This window comes from Anser anser (assembly GCF_964211835.1).
Source record: "Anser anser genome assembly, chromosome: 2".
Taxonomy (NCBI): domain Eukaryota; kingdom Metazoa; phylum Chordata; class Aves; order Anseriformes; family Anatidae; genus Anser; species Anser anser.
The window spans coordinates 128,612,017-128,628,463 of NC_139721.1; the positions used below are offsets into that span (position 1 = coordinate 128,612,017).

The 16,447-nt window shown below is 38.9% G+C and overlaps 1 protein-coding gene across 3 annotated transcripts; it reads right to left on the reverse strand.

Moving 5' to 3' along the window:
• Positions 1 to 66: 66 nt before the first annotated feature.
• Positions 67 to 11,066, reverse strand: FAM221A (family with sequence similarity 221 member A). Of its 3 annotated transcripts, none has more exons than XM_083825405.1 (7): positions 9,982 to 11,066; positions 8,113 to 8,286; positions 7,450 to 7,640; positions 4,968 to 5,174; positions 4,062 to 4,172; positions 3,271 to 3,359; positions 67 to 1,976 (listed from the first exon to the last, which is right to left on the reverse strand). In XM_083825405.1, exons 1-7 carry the CDS (start codon positions 9,984 to 9,986, stop codon positions 1,914 to 1,916), a joined length of 840 nt encoding a protein of 279 aa, XP_083681531.1. In that variant the 5' UTR covers positions 9,987 to 11,066; the 3' UTR covers positions 67 to 1,913. The 3 variants fall into 3 exon arrangements, with proteins under 3 accessions (XP_083681531.1, XP_083681530.1, XP_083681532.1); XM_083825404.1 differs by lacking the exon at positions 9,982 to 11,066 and adding an exon at positions 9,622 to 9,924; XM_083825406.1 differs by lacking the exons at positions 4,062 to 4,172; positions 9,982 to 11,066 and adding an exon at positions 9,622 to 9,928.
• Positions 11,067 to 16,447: the final 5,381 nt, after the last annotated feature.

Consider the following 16,447-nt stretch of genomic DNA (forward strand, 5'->3'; position numbering starts at 1 on the left):
ATTTTAAAAGTTAATAAAAGTAAATGTTATTTCCTAAAAGTGGAAATAAATAAGGGATAAATATGAAACTATTGAAATAAACTTCCTCTGTTTATCTTGCAATAACCTCTTGGAGGACTGAAATCAAAATATTTTTTCTATATTTACAATTTTTTACAAATGTTATATCCATTTTTTGGTTTCTTGTAATTCTACTGTGAAATTCCCATTTGCTTATGAGACTAAATAGACCTACAAAAACAATTGCTTATTAAGACCAGAAGAGGGAGCTCAAATTAGTATTTTTATTTATTAAGGTAAAGCAGTATGTACCCTAACAGTGTAGAATTTAATGGTAAAGGTACTTTTTAACATTCAGTATACACTTCCATGTATTGTTTATCTAAATTAAGATAACAGATTAACCTCTCTGTTTGGCATCACTAGTAGTGAATGGCAGCATAGCTCAGAGTTAAGTGAAGGTAAATGGCTGTTACCCCTGATTGAATTTGGGCAATCAAGTCCTTATTCCCTTCGCACTCCCATCAGCCACTGTATGACCCGCATGCACTCCCAAGAGCCTGTCTTCCTTCCCACAGCTGCTATTTGAACAAAAAAAGCAAGCTACCTAAATGCATTCAACTTCACCTCATTTCCTCTGCCAATAAGGCACACAGAGGCATCACAGTGGCATCAGTTCTCTGACAGGAATCAAAGCTTTTAAAGTTTCTCCCAACCCATGCTATGAAGTCTCAGTACACACATACCACCTAGAAAGTCTTCAATCCAAGAGACATCTTCAAGTACGTTTAAGGACAAACTGATTTACACCCTCCTGTTTTCAAGGGAGCCTAGCAAAGTGGACTCGGGCACTGTTTTCACCTCCTAATTCCAATCACATTGCAGCCTCAGCCAGGTACTCACTCTGTACTATGCTGCTTCACAGATTGAAAACGTCACACAAAGTTACCAAACTTTAAATTTTCACACAGATGTTCACAACCTTTAATACAATATTTGCTGCCAGAGCTGTGAATGTGTACAAAGAAAATAAGAGGACATCTCCCATCTTAAGGGACTCGGTGTTGGATCAGACACGATGAATCTGAGTCTGTATTGGATTAGACATGATGAAGAGAATCTGTTGGTTAAGGAAGTTTATATAAATAATGTATAACTGTTTGTTTATGTGCAGTAAATAGCATGTAAATTTCCATGTAATGTTTTCAAAAGTTCATTGTAATGGAGTCACTGTTACAGTAGTATCAGACAAACAGAATCATGAGAATGGTACAGAATCCCTACAGAAATCTGGGAAAAAGCAGGCAGCAAAATCCCTTCAAGTACCTAGCAAGTATGTGTGGCAATAGTTTTATGGACATACAGAACTTCATGTGTAACAACTACTTATACGTTGTCAAGAACAGAGCCTAGAGAAGTGTGACAGACAAAAAAATGTATGTTTGAATTTTATGCAAAGGAAATTAAACCAACATAAATGAAAAAAAAAAAGATTTAAGATTAAAATGTTGATATTAACAGAACAAACACAACCATTAAAAATCCATGAAAAAGATGAGTTGTAAGGCTTCTATAAATAAACTACATCATAAAAGTCTAATGGACATATATTTTCTTTACCCTATTACAATGTAATATTTTAAAACATTCTTATTCTCTCAGTACTTAAATAACAGTTTGGTAAACCTTGAAATATGATTTTCCATTTTCAAAGGAGTATCTGCATAACAATTCCAGAGACTAGAAACTCTTTAATCAAAGTGCCAATTTTATTACAACAAGTTAATTAAAAATCAATTTCAGCAATAGAGCAAAACCAAATAAAGAAATGAAGTAAAAGCAGGTGCAGTGAAAAATACTCTTCAGTACAACAATTAACGCTGTTCCACATAATAAATACTTCCTCATTAATCTCATGGCTTCTTTGATCGCACTGGACTTTTCTCTGTTTGTTTAGCAGCCTTCTCCTTTTTCAGCTGTAACAAAGAAAGACACAACAGTGGTTCAAGTTAATTTGCAAATAGACTAACAATGCAATATTAAACCTCTACAGTCAGTCAAAAATTTACCAGAGTAATTTATGAGATAGAGAGAGCTACAGATTATTAATAGCCCAACCCAGAACTGCTCACTTTTGCATCATGTGACAAAGGAGCACTTCTATAGCCCTGCAGCTACTCCCCTCTTCAAGCCAAGGCTGCCTTTATCTCTGGTAATGGCAGTGGAGGTATTTATGTATCCCTCAAGGCCAAAGTGCCTCACAAATGTTCATGGTTTAATCTTTATCTCAATGAAAGTTATAGGTGTTTTATTCCAGATGTCTAACAGACACAGTAAAACCAACCAGCATGCACAAAATCACAAAGGAAGTTTGTAGCTGAGCTAGATGCTAAACCTTTATCTCAATGTCTCAATGTCCAAAATCCTAGGGGGAAAAAAATTCTAGTAATTTAGATTTAACAGCAACGTTTTCTCCTATAAACTGATGCCTTTTTTCTATATTTGCAACAATTTATCACATTTTGAGATGATTTCCAAAATAAAGAAAATTATTTAAAATTTCACAAGGCTAGCACAGCTTTCTCATTAACAAACACAACTTTTTGCAAGGAGCGAGCATAACAGTAATTAAGCTTTTAGGAGTTAGTTAGTTATGCAACATCACTTTACAAAAGAATTCATAAACAGTAAAAAATGTGCTTCCAGCTACGATGGTGGAGCTAAGAAGCTAATGTGGGGAACAAATAGGTATTTAAGCGTCTAGGTAAAAGTGCAGGACATTTGAAGTTAAGATACAGTCAGTGCAGTAGAAGAGGCACCTCTGACTGGGTGATTCAGGTCATCTAAGAAAGATGCACCTGATCTAGCACAACTACACAGACATTCCTACAGTAAGGAAAAAAGCATGAGAAAGCTTTGTAAGTGACACAGTAAACACACATCCCTAAATGCTACATGGGACTTTCTGTGAGTCTGTTTTGTTGTTTCTTTCTCTCACACAGTAAAATACTTTGTTTTTATGTAACAGAGAGTTAAGGGAATAAAAATATGCCCAGTTAAGGTAAATACCATCCCAGAAAGTAACTAATGTCTAAAACCCTACAATAGCACATAACTGTATTTCAAATCTAATTTAATGAGCTTGTTTTTCCTCAGGAAGAGAACAGATGATATAATGCATTTAAATACCACTTAAATCATATGTTCATCTTTGTTGCCCATCTTTTTGTGAAAATATATTTAAATTAAGCAATAAATGTGGTAACTTGCCCGTTCCTGATAACGTTTTTCAAAATAAGCCATGTCATCTTCTTCTGAACGCCCTTCATGACGAACTTGCATCGTGGCAGTAGAACAACCTAAAGTGGAAAAAAAAATCATTAACGGTACCCTCTATTCCAAAAGTTATTTTTAACATTTGGAAAACACATTTAAAAATGAGAACTCAAAATGGATGTAGTAATGTAGTAAAACACCTTTATAGACAAGTAACAAACCCTAGCAACTGCAACTAAAGAGCATCCATAAGGACGCACTCTAAGGACAGCAGCTACATACGATAAGCAGACTTGAAGGAGTTCAACAGTGATACTAACTGCTTAATATTTACACTAAATAAGAGACATAAAGTAAGCATAACTGATCCCTAATTCCATGCAGAAGACTTTCTAGCAGAAGGCAGTTTCACAGGATTGAACTGAATCTGTGCTATTCAGATATGATGAGCTTCTAGTAGGAATCAAAATTAAAAAAAAAACACGTATCCAACAAATAAGTGACACCATTAAGAGGGAAGATACAAAATTATATATATATATAAATAAATATTTAACTTTAAAAGCACATCGTGACCAAAACAACAAGCAGTAATAACATAGTAATTCTAAGCACTTCTAGTACAGGAGAACTGTACTAACTTTCCAGATAACTAGGCTTCAACACTCGTTTTAATATTTACCTTTAATTTTTATCCCTAAACATATTAAAAGTCATAAATAGAACCAATTAATTTTATATGATATACTTATTGTGAAAGAAGTATTATCCTACTAATTTATCACCTGCTATCTGAGAGATGTTTTGAGTAGAACTAGAAGGTCCCTGAAATGCTTTTAGAAATGGATGATCCATGCTGGTTACAGGGGATTCCAGAAGTTCAGCAGAAGGAGCCCCTGTTAAATAATGAGTTGAATGAAAAAAAAATTCACTTTGCAAGGTGCATTGAAAACACACATGATGGTGTCAAAACAAAGCTACAGATTCCTATGAACAATGCTCTGTGCAGACCAAATAAACATGAGTTAAGAAAAATGCTACAGAGGATAGCTTCAAAAGAAATCAAAAACTTTGGTTCTTCACTTTCTACTGCTATGCTATAGTTTCTAAACTTCAAACAAACCCATGAAAGCAGATCAGAATTTGAGAAAGAAAAGGTGTGTATAAGGAAATAATAAATAAAACAGTCTCTCAGGATAAAATGAGTTCATTACTATATGACACAAAAATTTAGAGCAGGAGAGGTTTCAAGGTCCTTTTTTATTTTATTTTATTTTTGTCCTGAACAGGTATTCATCTATGACTAAAAAAAAATAATGCTGGAACAGTATAACTGAGGAAGACTTGGGCAGTATTAGGTTAAAGGATTAATGTAAATATAAAATTAAAATATTAAGAGAAAACAGTAGTTATGGAGTTCTTTCTAAAAGATATGTTCCAGTTCAATGAGAAGCTACTGTGCTGAACACTAAAATTATGGATAAAACATTTTTATTTTTTTTATAATTCACTACAGGAAGCTGGACGGGATGGTCACAGTGGACTTCTGAAAAGAAAAAAAATCTGTCTTTATGTCTTACTCTTATTGATCCAGTTCACCTTCAGACTCTGAAAGTCTATGTTGAATGCCTACTTTTAAAAAAAAAACTAGTTGGAGAAATCAAATTTCATCTCAGGTCAGCTGCACTTACCTATTCCGCTGTCATCAAGCCTCATGTAGCCCTCTGCTAGTGAGCTAAAACCAGTCAGTCCCCCCATAGCAGCGTAAGGAACGTCCTGCCCCACAGGCTTTCCTTGGGCTAACCGCTCTTGTTTAGTTTCCACTACTGTTTCATGTGCATACGTTGGCTGACCACATCCACAGGTAAAGCAACTGTGAAATCCCGAACACTTGGAACCTAATTAACAAATAATAAATGTTATGAGTGAGATGATAACGGAATTTATACCTCATAGTAGACAAAACAGTATTTCCCAAAACTGATCTTGGCAAAAACTGGAGTTTCTTCAATGCAAAAGTATCCAGCCACATTTTCTATGTGGAGGTTTGTAGAAGATTTGGGGCAAAGTAATCAGCTTTCTTTGCTGAAGCCTTTCACAGCCTCATTTCATCCCAATACAAAAACGCTTTATAAAACAGAAGGGGTGAATGTGGGGATTAGATCACAGGGTCATGCAGTCTCAGGGTCTCATGCAGTCAAGCTTTGAGAATCTCCAAAGACGGAGATTTCACAGCCTCTCTGGGCAGCATGGGCCAAAGCTGGGCTACCCTTGGAATGAATTTTTCTTTCCTAATATTTATTTGGATTTTTTTATGTTGCAACTTATGTCCACTGCCATTAGTAACACCCTTCTCTTTCCCTGCCCTGATGAAAAAAAAAAACAAAAAAAATCTGTCACTTAGTAGAAAAGACAAGCTGCCAGCATTTTGGCTGCATTATCTCCAACTGGGCACAGCGAGTGTCAATGCTGCATGGCCAGAAAACTTCTAATCACAATCCATGATAAAAATCATCAAATTTAAACGAATTTTAAAATTAGCAAAATTATCCCGGTATGAAATAGAGGCTATGGTAACAGGAAATGAGGTGCTACACAGGAGTACCATTAGACTGTCTCTCCATGTGTTTTTTTAAGTTTTACATAGCCATTAGATAAAACTGCAATGGTTATACAAATGGCACGTGACATTCAGAAACACGGGGTGCAGAAATAGATCTGCCCCAGCTATGGCTAAGAATAAATGTTACCAAAGCCCTGCTGGAGCAGTGATGTGAAAAATAAATCGAAGAGTTGCAAGCGTTTCATTGTTCATATTAGTCTGTACTACAAATCTATTTATGACCTGCCTCTAACCAGTCCCAGTTACAGTTCATTTTGCAGAGTACCAAGGAAGATTTTTTTTAAAGAAGTGTATAATATGCTCAAGAATCGCATTCTTGTAATTGTTAAAGGTTTGCTTACTTCATTTGGGGCATTCCTTAGTAACTGAGTTCCTACTCTATATTTTGATACAGAATACAGTAGATAAGATAAAGTGCAACAGCAGTGTTTTTTCAATTTTAATGATATTACATCTCTAATTTATCTACCACATTAGATTTAGACAACTGGGCTAGACTAATGCCAGTACAATAAAACAACACAAGTCCAAAATTGAAGCAAGTCTTGGCATTTCTTTGCATAATCTTTGAAGCTCTCGGAAGTGCCTGGTGTTTTTGAGGAACACCACAAAAAGTGCATAATGTAAATGATTATTAAAAACGTTTCGTTCTGAAGGTTCAGTTTGAATCATCCAACTGCGCATTTAAGCCTTACGCATCACTTAGAGAAAATTCTTGAAAGGCTATCATATAAATATTTTATGTTTATTCTGTGGGATATGATTCTCATCTCATCTAGCAAAAGCTGATTATGTTTTTTTTCACTGTGCCCATTAAACAGACTTTGTGAGAGAAATTTACTAGTATTATAGAATTCTAACAAAAAATCTTCAGCTTACATAATTTGAAGTTCCACAGAAAAACATCTTTATGAATTATTTAATCTCCGTGGTTAATAATTACTGGTGCTTCTCGATCGAGTGAAGCAAAAAGCTTCCTCTTACTGCCTACCAAACATCTTGCTTAAAATTCCATTGCCATTTGCATTTCTGGACATACAATCACTATGTTTGGGAACTGCTTTCTTAGACTGTTAGCAATAGTACTATTTAGGAACAGTGCCCTACTTCCTACTGAGTTGAGAAAAAATATAAAAATACCCTAATGTTACATTCAACCAGGCAATAAGAGGAATAGAGATGAGCACTTCTCTCTTTCAAACTACCAAATTCAGGTAAAAAAGTCACATGTATGCAGCGGAGGAAGGGACACACTGCAAATGGGTTGTTTTCATACTGCCTAATTTTAGGTAGTTAGACTCCCCATGTACCTAACCTAATCGTTGATGAAGTTTACAGTCCTTCACAGAAACTGGAGAACTAAGGATGTTGTTTGAGATCTTCCTGTGCGAAAGGCTGCGCAGGAAAAGATCCTTCCTATCTTCCATCCTTCTGCAAAAATCAGAACGTGCATCAGTTAACAGTGGAGGGCAAACCTACTACTCTGGGCAGAATACGGTTCCCGGTTAAGTTTATCAGTAAAGAATGCTGCAAACATACATGTAACTTACAAGAGTTGCACGAAAATCCAGGCGCTGCACTGTGCTGATCAGCAAAGTGTTTGCATCTACAGCGGATGGGCTGTGTGCCGTTTAGAGGAACGTAGTGATAGGACTGGCACTGACAGCGGCTCACTCGACATGGCACACAAATAGGACGGTCCTTAGGAATCACTTCGTAGTCCGTTTTGTGTTGTTTATACCTAAAACAGGCAAAAATAGTAACTTACATATCCTTGTTAGTATTTATCACAAAACTAACTGAAAGGCTTGTAAATTTGCTTACACGTTCTGGGTTGAAGTATCTTTAATTATCTTAATTACTGCTACTTACTAATTTTTATTTAGATACATAGTATCAGATGCTTTTACATCCGTTGTATAAACATTACAGATCCTTATGTTTCATTTTGATAACACTATCAGAATCAATCTGATCTACAATAATTCATGCCTTAAAGATGAATTTATTGAAGACTACAGAATTGTTCTGGTTTCAAAAAAAGTTATTTAAATTTAGATTTTTAAAAAAATCTTATGATTTAAAACCTGATTTTCTGAAACTTCATACCTTGAACTAACTTGCCTATGCTGTACTTCAATGAATCTGGAATATTTTTATATTTCCCTAATTTAAGAAAAATACAACAGTGCAGAAAAAGACAAGAAACCTACCGGTGAGTACAAAAGCACAGGGTCTCTGGCCCAACAAGCTTACAGTCCATGCCAGTTGGCGATCTCCAGCTCACATACAACCTGTTCTGTAACCGAATGGGAAATACTTTTCTTTTGTACTCCTCATATTCCTCAGGGGTAAAGATTTTTCCTCCGTCATCATCACCTACAATTCTGCAAGCATGTCAAAAAAAGAAAAAAAGAGGAAATAAAAAGAGGTTTCTCAAGTTTGTTTTTTTTTTCAAACAATACATAATAGCACTTTTAATGTAAATGCAAAAAAATCGTATCTTTCATAGTACTCTTGTAGTAATATACTTCTAACAAAAGGAGGAAAATAAAAGGAAAAAAATAATAAACCATGAAACTATGAAGCTCCTTTTTATACTGCAGAAAAAAACAGTCAGCATTAAGAGTTGTGAAATCAGCCTGCTCTGCTTGAGCAGCTTCTTGAGTGGTCTCTGGCAAGTCACTTCACCCATCTACACCCAAGTCTGTACTGCAGACTTCTATCGATTGTCTAATCTTCATTGAGCCTGAGCAAGAATATTTAACTGTAATTTGGGAAACACCAGCACCAAGGAAACAAACAATACATCTAAGCTATCTTCCAGTTTGCAAGAAAACCATGTTAGTTTCTGCAAAAGGGTTGGAGCTGTACCCACACCTCCGACAAGCCCATTTGTTTGCATGACCACTGCACTCAAATTCAGTCCCTGAATAGCTGGGACTCTGGACCAACATCCAAACCCTACATTTACGTAGGCTATTGAAGACAATAAGTAAAACCTGTAAAATACAAATTACACTTAATTGCAACACTTAACTAAGCTGCGGCATTGTTTATTAATGTCTGTAAATATTTCTGTTGTTATTTGCTGGGTGTACTTGAGCATATGAAATAAGCGATCCTTTGTGAAATGCTCTGTGGATTTGTACATTATGGTAGAATAGCAGGGCAATGTTTCAGCACGTCACTGTCACTGCGTGTCAGTGAAGTTGGCACCTGCCTGACTCGGTGTGTAGCTGCGTATCTAAGAAATACCACTCTGATGCTTTACTGCAAGCTTTCTTAAGCTAAATCGACGCGTTTCAGTATAAGGAGTTTGCGTTTATTTCTGCTGAAGCCTTCAAGAGGAGTGACAAGGAGGTTAGCAAAACCCCGTGGGAGTACGAGGGCAGGTGTTTACACGCTGCCCAACCCAATTCGTGCTGCGCGCACGCTGCAGCTCCGGCACAGGTCACGCAGCCGGCAGCTCGTCCCCTGGCTCCGCTTCACAAAAAGGCAATTTCGGCAGGCACACAGGCCCGAAGGCGAGACACGGCGTTATTTCGCTGCCGAATTTCACCCGGCGGCCAGCGCTTGCGAAGCGAGCTGACACCGGCTCGCTCGTCAGCGGCCCTCCCGGCTGCTCGAGGCCGCCTGGAGCCTGCCCTGCCCCTCTCCTCAGCAGCCGGCCTCTGCCCCGGCTCCCCCCTGGCCGAGCCGCCTCGGGCACCGCCGCTCACCTCCGGTACTCGGCGAACTCCTCCAGCGCCGCCTCCTCCGCCCGCAGCCGCTCCATGGCCGGGGCCGCCGCCGCCGTTGGGCCGCCCGCGGGCGGGGCGCGGTCCGTCGCCCTCCCGCCCCCCGCGGCCGTACGTTGGTACCTGAAGGGTCCAGGTACCGTACCTCGGAACGGCACTGGCACAAACAACGGGGCACCTTACACCCGCCGTCCTGCTGGCCAAGGCACCTGTGCCCCCCTCAGCGCCGGTGATTTCGCTGGGGTGACATTAACTGGGTGTCGGTGACAGAGCCGAGGGCTCAGGATGGCGAGCACAGGACCTCCAGTGAAGGGAACCCGCGCTGGATCCCCTTACACGTACCTCATAACTGCCCTGTGACTGTCCTGCTGTCACCAAAATCCCTACTGCGTGCCCTCGGGAAGCATCGCTCTGGTGATCTCCGCTTGCTCGTAGCGGACACATCTGCACTGAGGGATGGTTGTTGCCTGGGGCCGCGTAACCCACTGGTGCTGCCACACAAGATGGTTTCCATGATCATCGCTTTTCTCTGCGGTGCAAGACGGTCTCTATCTGTTCGGCTGCTACACATGGGCTCAGAGGCACAAATTTTCAACAACAGCAATATTAACCATAATAACACGATCACCAGCAATTGTTTGACTCTAGTAATAGCGTGAGTTTCCAATTTTAGTTACTCATTTTTCCTGTATGTGAACGGCAAGTCTCTCCTACTATACTACAGCCATCATCTTCCTAGCAGGCGAGAATCCACTGCCATCACTTCGGTCCCATGAGGAACAGAGAAATTTGTGGGTGTTGGTCAGGCTCCAGTAGCAGCCAGTGTTGTTTAACCTTTATATTCCCACTCAAGCTAAACAAACAAACCATTAGTTACCAATTTTAACGAGTCCCATGCTCCAGCTAATATACATCCCTGTTTGCTTCTGATTCTGCTGTTATGCACTGTGAACAAATAAAAGGTCCTGGAAACGTACCATGTGAAAGAAACGCTAACAAATCCACGCATGACTTGTCTTTCATTCCATATTCGAGCAATATAATGCAAGTCAATAGCATTACTCAGGTTATGGGGGGTAGAAGTACAGGGTGTGGTTTGTAACTGCCATGATTAGCTACAGCCAAGTTGAATATTGCCAGGTGGCAAGCCTTGCTGTGGAGTATCTGTTTAGTTTTGCAAAGTTTATGAAGAGGAGGTGTTTTATTTGATTGACTGATACAATGGGAAAAATAGAGAAGCTTTAAATAGAAAAGCCCTAAGCCAAGCTTTTCTTCAGGTTTAGCTTTGACATACAAGGTCCCACTGTGTAAGAAGGGTTCTTTGCTTTCACAGCCTTATGAGTGGATGGATGTTAAAGATGCTAGCAAAAAAATATGCGCTATCTCAAACATTAAATTCATTTCCTGACTTAAAATTCTTGTGTTCAGTTTATTAGACAAAAATTATACACCAAAGAAGTTACAGACTTTGTGTAATGATTACTGAAAATAGATTTCTGAAAATATGATTTTAACATGTGTGACCATTTCTCCATGCTTTTCTGCTATTCCAAGTTTTTAATTTCTAGTTTGAGTAAAAGGAGGTAATTTTGCAAATAAATCCATTCTAAAATATTTACTAGAGAGGCCCCTGGTGGAGCAGGCTGTCCCCCTGCAGCCCATGGGTCCCACACGGAGCAGATCTCCACGCTGCAGCCCGTGGAGGAGCCCCCAGTGGAGCAGGTGGATGTGGCCTGGAGGAGGCTGCGGCCCATGGAGAGCCCCCGCAGGAGCAGGCCCCGGGCCGGAGCTGCAGCCCGTGGAGAGGAGCCCACGCAGGAGCAGGGGTCTGGGACACCTTATCTCAACTCTTGAGGCCTTTCCATCATATTTTTTCCCCTTTTCCATTTGATGAGCAGGAGTGAGAGAGCAGTTGTGGTGGAGTTCCGCTGCCCAGCAGGGTTAAAACACCTCATTTAGCACAGAAACCTCCTCCCCTGGATTTCTCAACACCACCTGCGAACCCTTCACGTATTTTTATACATCTTGATTCTAGAAGTTATCTCAGAAGATGAATGTATACCTATGGAGTTTCATTCTTGTGAATGAAGGAATCTAGAGAGGTTGCAAAGAACATGACTCCGCTGCAGCACCAAGGAACTCAGCTATAAAACTCTTAGGAGCAGAGACGGTCCCTATCTTTGTGACAGAATCCACAGCTATTGTTATAAATAAATAAATAAATGTACTGTTTCCATTTACACAAAAAGTCTTGAAAGATTTATTTAATGTAGAACATGAAAGCTGCCTCTTGAAATCATAAATCTTACCTTTAACTCACCGATGTTCTTTGAAAGCTTGTCCTTTATAAAGTTTTGTTCATAGTCCAAAACAAAAGGAGGCCAATTTAGGAAAACTATCAAAACCAAAGATGGTTCTTAGACTGGCAACCTGCAATTCCCACTTGCTCCTGATGCACCACAAACCACCACCACTACGCCATTCCTCCGATGTGCTTAAAGGCTGCTGCACATAGACTACAGGCTGCTATTTCTGATACTTACCACGCTATCTGTAAACTGACTGCTTCCTCGTGATAAAAATATGTCAATCATCATACTTTACACATAGCATCTGAATATGAGAGCAGAAGATGTATACTTTTCTTAATTGAGCTTAATTGTACATTAGCATAAGCTATGAGCTCTTACTCAGGTTGTCAGAATAAGACCCAAGAGTAAGCTTTTTTTATACAATAAAATGATACGTGCCTGTTGAAAAATGTACAGCCATTCAAAGAAATCTCCAGATTGTTTTGCACTGGGCAAGTCACCAGCAACGAAACAGAAGGTGAAGAGGGATGTCACAGGGACCAAGGCAGTGTTTTGCCAATGCTTTTCCCCAGAGAGAGATGAAACAACAGGGAGACTGTCAGGTTTCCAGCAGTATCTAAATAAGGTGACAGGGCATATGCTTTGGACATTTGTCCTGTGGCTATGCCACACGTATAGGAAATTTCAGTGGATTAGCTAGCACTGCAATACAGCATGGATGTTTTGTCACTCTGAGCTCTGAACCCAGAGTATGTCCTTAACTGCAGAACAGATAGTGGGAGCAAGTCATCACTGCAGTCAATACATCCTCAAGGAAGCTAGTTGAGGAAAATAAACCCACACAAAGCTGTCAGGATTGTTTCTCCAAGGAAAAGAAAGTTCCTCCAGTGACCAAAGTTTTGAAACAGGTGGCGGAAAGAGGAGCTTGAAAGCAGGATGAGCAGCTCTGCAAAAAGAGAATTAGAATATAATGAAGAACACATGGTACTGTACAGGAGCTGCAGTAAAACTGAAGATCTTTGGAATACTTCATCTGTATGCACATTTCACTGGTGCCAGGGATTCCAGCACCACCAGAACAATGGGAAGTGCCCTCTGGCAAGCCTGGTTCACACAGAATCAGCAGAGCTTCTTTATCATGGGTTGACATACCTCATCCAAGCAATCTTTGGTAAAAACTGTGCTTTAAATACAGTTTGGCTTTGAAGAGCAGAGCTGTGTTTCTGAATAAGGCAGAAGGTGAGGGGAAGAAATGCTCAGCTGTGTTGCACTTCAGTATCAGATTACCTGTGAACAGTCAGTGTGAAGCTGTTGAGAGTAACAAATCAAGTTTTTTGTGGGTCACCTGTCCTATGAACTACCTGTCTGCTATCTTAAAAAGCAAGTGTTTATTACTGGGTTTGATCACAGCAAGTGATCTCTTTTTTAATGAGCCTAACTTTGGCTCATCAGTGCCCCAGCATCTGCTTGGATCCAAATTTGTGCTTGTAGACTTATTTAGGAACAGACATAAAAAGTCAAGGACTTCGGCGAAGAGACCTATTTCTTACTTATGACATAGGTACTTCAAGCACCTGCTGCTTCACTGTCATAGCATATTGGAATACATTTTTGATTCAGAAAACCCTAGTCTGTCTCCAATCCATTCTAAGAAATTGTTGGTGGACATTTGAAATAAAGTTGGTTAAAGTCTGAGTCAAACAATATTCCATGGTAAACCACTGAATAATTTTGAACAGCGGGGTGAGGGGGAAGGCTTTTTGCCACTGTGGCACTCCCTGTTTACAAGGTAAGCGAACAGAACAGAAAGCCAGATGGCATGTTTTACCTCCTATGTCTGCGATGGAGCATACGGATGCTGCTGGCCCAAGATCTCTGAACATATCAAAGTGGGTTGAACATATGGACGCTTACTTACAGGACAGCTCTGTGAGACCTAAGGTGCCACCTACACATCAAAAGCAACGGCTTAATGCTGCATGGGGTGTTGACAGTCCCCCTCAACACCCTCTGTTAACAATAAAATGTGTGACCCATTAAATTTTTAAAAATTCTTACAAGTTTGACAAGTGCTTTAAAATTCAGTGGAATACCTGTGTAAAAAGAAGTTAGCTACTGTATTAATGCAAGGATAAATGAGTTAGATATAACCGTTTTAATGTTTTAGACAAGTCATCATTTTGAATTAGTAATTATTCTATTTCTGTGCATTTGCGCTTTGACCATCTCTAATTAGCTGTTCTGAAAATGAGTGACAAATAATGTTCACAATTTTTTAATCAATGTTCTGATACACTTAAAAGCAAATGCAAGCAATATTCACTGTAAGCCTCCAACCAAAACCATACAATACGCTGTAATTAAAAAAAAAAAGTCTGTTTTATTCACCCTGCTTCACGAGCATTTAAAAATGTCAACGTTTCTCTTTGGTTTTGCTATCAGAGAAACGGAACATGATTAGACATCTGCTGAATGCCACAGGGAACGTGCAAGCTCATATGCAAGCAAGGGTCAATTAATAATGATAGGTTTTTACTGGAGGTACTAAGAAATATAGTTGGGAAATTGCTAGTAAATGATATAATTTACTGATTATTCTGCAGCATGTGATGCCACTGGCATTTAGGTGGTGCAATTACGTACATGTATGTCATATGAAGTTTCCTCTCACATTAAGTTGGGTCACAGTTTAATAACCTTAATATTTTTAAACAAATACATATGCACGTGCGCATCATCGCAGACAAACAGATTTAGCGAAATACCAATTCAGTAACAGTCTGTTGTGTATGAGACATTACAGACGTCTGATTCACCTTTTTAGCTGCCGTAAAAAGAAGTCTCCCATTTCACTCTTGCCTCTGAAAAAAATTTTACATACTATCAAATATATTAGGTTAAACCCCACCAATAGCATCCTGTGTTGTTTTATGAGGCACAAACTAATGAAAGGACACAAGTCCTGTGTAAGGGGGTCATATTTGAGTTAATTGTTATAGATGTTGATTGACGCTCCACATCACCTCTAAAAAGGACCACACCAATTAAGAGTGGTTTAGAAATTTAGTTCATTCCATTCGAGTATTTGGAGGAAGTATTTTCTAAAGAGATTTAAGAAAGCATAATAAACTAGGATGTCAAAGTTTATTTAATCATTTTTCCAAATCATCTTCTTATAGAGGCTCCCAAACTTACTCTGCTTCTGCATTCCTGTCAAAAAAGACCGCAGCTGTAGTGGTTACTCCCAGAATACATACCTGCACAGGAGGCACTTCGGTCACTTAGGCACCTTGCCCACAACACTAGACTGATGATGCTGTTCGGAAACCTCTGCATTAGCAAATATTTTCAAATAGAATTTAGATCTATCTAGCCTGACCCTTTAAATGATTGCATTAATGAAAAACAAGTATTGAGCAGTTACTTGTAGAAACAGACAACTGTGCAATATGTTAAGCATATTACTGGACGCCAAGGATACTGATGTTTCACCACATCGACTAGAAGGACCTCTACATCCTTGTGCTACATTTCTGTACTTTTTTTTTTTTTAATTATTTAATTAAAAAACAGATCAGCAAATCTCTGTGATCCTAACAATGGATGAGCAGATTGTTATGAGTGGTCTCACTGGAGTATCCATTACCTATCCATCCAACCCAATGCATGGGACTACTCCACAGCTTTTCTTTATGCAAAATTGTAAGACAATACTTAGACATCTTAATTACATTTAGGTTAATATATTGAGATTCAGAAATAATTTTGTTAGACTAGGAAAGCAACAAACAGAAAAATCCTAGAGAATCAAGACAATTTAACCTGCCAGTTATTTGGCTGTGGAACTTGAGAGCTCTGACACCCATAGTGCTTCTAGCTGCTTAGGTAGTAATCGATATAATCTTTTCTTTCAATTTTTCTTCATTAGAACTTTGAGAAGTGGATCTTGAACACTTTTGCTACCTACATTAAACAAACATTCAAAGGCACAGAAGTACTAACAACCACTTAGTGAAATCAGGTGGCAAACACTCATGATGCAAATTACAGATGGGGAAATTCAAGTCTCATCATATGCCAAAGGATTTAAAGAACAAACGCAGAAAATCCAGACATTCCCCCCAATACCACCATCCAAGAAGCTGTTTATATTATAAGGGAGGCTATGGGTCCCCCCTACCCTCAAAAAAAAAAAAAGGAAAAAAAAATTCAACCCAGACCAAGAACCAACCAACCTTGAGAAGATTTCATGTTCCATAAAACTTGAAGCAGGTCACTTAGGGGAAATTTGTAATGTCATTCATAAAAAATTTATAAAAGTTGCATCATAAAAAAACATAATGGACAAATACTACTGAGATCTTCCTTGAAAAAGAAACAAAACAATGTTTTGCAACACAACCAAATGTTGTGATACTCTAATGGTTTTAAATTGAAAGAGGGTAGATTTAGATTGGATGTTTGAAAGAAATTCTTTACTCAGAGGGTGGTGAGGC